The 2768-nt window shown below is 33.2% G+C and overlaps 1 protein-coding gene across 1 annotated transcript in view; it reads right to left on the bottom strand.

Annotated features, from left to right (window-relative positions):
- The window catches only part of LOC108748400, a 4807-nt gene extending 3419 nt beyond the window's left edge, over positions 1-1388 (bottom strand). The window contains exons 1-3 of the mRNA XM_018486552.1: positions 1239-1388; positions 361-773; positions 155-272 (exon numbers count right to left, since the gene is read on the bottom strand). Coding sequence (XP_018342054.1) covers positions 155-272; positions 361-773; positions 1239-1302 — 595 coding nt within the window. The 5' untranslated portion in view covers positions 1303-1388. The remainder of the gene's footprint in view (positions 1-154; positions 273-360; positions 774-1238) is intronic.
- Positions 1389-2768: the final 1380 nt, after the last annotated feature.

Genomic DNA, 2768 nt, shown 5'->3' with positions numbered 1-2768 from the left:
CACACACACACACACACACACACACACACACACACACACACACACACACACGTACACATTAATTAATATTATAAATATATTTTTTTTAATTTTAAGTATGAATGTATACTAATTCAATTGCAAAGAACAGATTCCGGTTTTACGTTAAACTTACCAATTGGATTGTTTTTATCAATTAATGAGTTTACTGCACAACTAGGCCCAAAGAATTTAATCGTTGATTTTACATGATTATTACAGTCAATAACTTCCATTCCTCCTTTCTTCATAAGCTGATAAAAATACATTTTATTGTATATAAGTGTGTTAAAAATTTTTACATTTAGATACTTTATGTCATAATTTATAAATTTTACTCACACTATTAATGGGAATAACCCAACCTGCTAGTGTCCCAACACCAGCAAAACAGCCCTTCTTGCCTCTGAGATCATACAAAGACTGTACATCAGGCAGAGAGCCTTTTTTAATCACTGCGACAGCATATTGATAATTTACACCACTTTCATATATTTCTTGCATTATTGGTACAAGACTGTGATATCGTCCAGCTATAAAGACCTCTCCAGCGTCTAATGTTGTTATTTGAGCCATCTCGTGGTCCAGCATGGACATACATTCTTCTTTGTTGAAAGCTTGCTTGCATTGCACCGAAAAATAATCATAGCCAAAAGATCCTCTTTCACGATCAATTGCCCTGGAAAAGGCCTGACATTTGTTCTGCTCGCCTTCGGAGACTGTACACCATGTAAGTGTATTGTTGATGTTTTGGCCTATCAATTAATACATACAATAATTATAATGAATTAATACAGTAACAAGCAATTAAATAATAAATGACATAGCGCATTCTGCATTTCAACATTCTATAGATCTGTTCTTTGTGGCTGAACTAATATATACTTATATTTAAAATGAAATAGATATGTAAATACTTAAAGTTGATGAAATAAGTTTTTCAGTGCAGTCCAGTGTAAAGAACAGATCTCAGGTACTTCCCATATTATAAATAAAGTTGGCTTGCAAGTTGGTGCAAGTATCATAATGAAACGAAAGACAATCAGATTAAAGGTACCTTAATTAGATATATATACATATATCTATAATCTGTATATAAGTATGATTATTTTAGAAATAAATATTCGTAATTTGATGCGCATTGCGAAGTGTATGACTGTGTTCCATAATGCGATCGATTAATTTAGCTTTTGCAACGTTCATCTAAAAAAATGCATTACCGTAAATTTGATGTAACTCTAAACAGCACAAGAACAGTAATAACGCGTAATATTGGAACCACATCTTTTGCTTAAGCAAATCAATCCCACACGGACAACACCCTTGACATGACTACTCCGCCGAATCGTAACGAACTACACCCAACCCTACAACGCGGTTGACGTAATCCATTCATTGAAGGAGGATAGAATGAAGGATTCGACGCTATGGGTTTGTTCGTTTTAACTGCGCTCGCTTTGCATTTGTAGATAGAGCGTATCTTTCTCTAGTACATATTTGAAATATAAAGAAGATAAAGGAAGGAGAAACATATTGTAAAAAAACAATGAAAGTTACAGCTTAAAAAATAAATTTGTTTCTTGCAGATTTATTCGTGTTACACTTTCTGCACTTAAAGTGGAATAAACGAGAGAAAGGAGAAAGAGGACAAGATATAAAAAACAAATCTAATCGTACGATTTATTCTTTTACAATTGAACTTTTTTTTGCACTTAAAATAATAAAATTAGAGTACTGAAAAGTATAATTACAGTGAAAAAAAAAAAAAAAGTAAAAGTATAAAAAAGAACAAATCTTGGATTTTCCTTTTTGTCTAATTTTGTTAAAAGAAAGAAAGAAGAAATACAAATATATCATAAAAAATTCAATTATAAAAACGAATCTAATATTTATTATTTGCAAAATTCTTTATTGTATTCTTGTACTTTTTATATTTTTGTCCTTTTTTTATATACTTTTATATACTTTTTTTATATACCTTTTTGTATCTACTTTCGTTACTTTCGTACTTAAAATTTTTGCATTAAAAATGAAATAGAGAATTATCTAAATTAAAGAAGAACAGGAAAGCTATAAAGTACAAAAACTTCAGCTTCTATAAAGAACAATAATCTTAGGATTTTTGTTTTTTCTTTTCCAATTTTATATGTATATCTATCTCATTTTAAGTGTAGGAAATGCGATATGGCATAACGAACAGACTCTCTCAATGGAATTCCAGAAAATCCGGAATTCCGAAAAATTGCGGAATATGCACGAGCATCAACGAGCATGTTGGAGCATGCGAGTCGGCGCAAAGTGATAGCGAGCATTGTGATCTGTCAAGATTGTCGAGACTGTCAAGTTGCGGCGGCGATTTTCTGTTACGAAATAACATGAACGACCAGAACTATTGAGAAAGACGTGGATTCGAGCTGTGATTACTGTGAGCAGCACTAGAGTACGACTAGAGAAGTCGACGATGCAAGAGTTGCATACGCGAGTCGGATCATTACGTGATGCTCGCAAGTTCGCGAGAGACGTGTGCACTTTGCACGAACACGACGTTCGCAGAGCAATTTTGTCGTACGAACTATAGTGCAACGAAAAACACTTCGTACTTCGATGAACAAGCATTGAGCAGACAGTTCATCGTGCACGAACTCGATCAAAAGAGAGAGATTTGCGATGTCGATGGCCTTTTAAAGACATGCCGCTTCTCATGAAGTACTTCACAACAATTTTATGTCAGAATATTCATTTGAATGCAT

The sequence above is a fragment of the Trachymyrmex septentrionalis genome, unplaced genomic scaffold (genome assembly GCF_001594115.1).
Source record: "Trachymyrmex septentrionalis isolate Tsep2-gDNA-1 unplaced genomic scaffold, Tsep1.0 scaffold22, whole genome shotgun sequence".
NCBI classification, from domain to species: domain Eukaryota; kingdom Metazoa; phylum Arthropoda; class Insecta; order Hymenoptera; family Formicidae; genus Trachymyrmex; species Trachymyrmex septentrionalis.
This window is presented reverse-complemented; position numbering and strand designations above follow the sequence as displayed.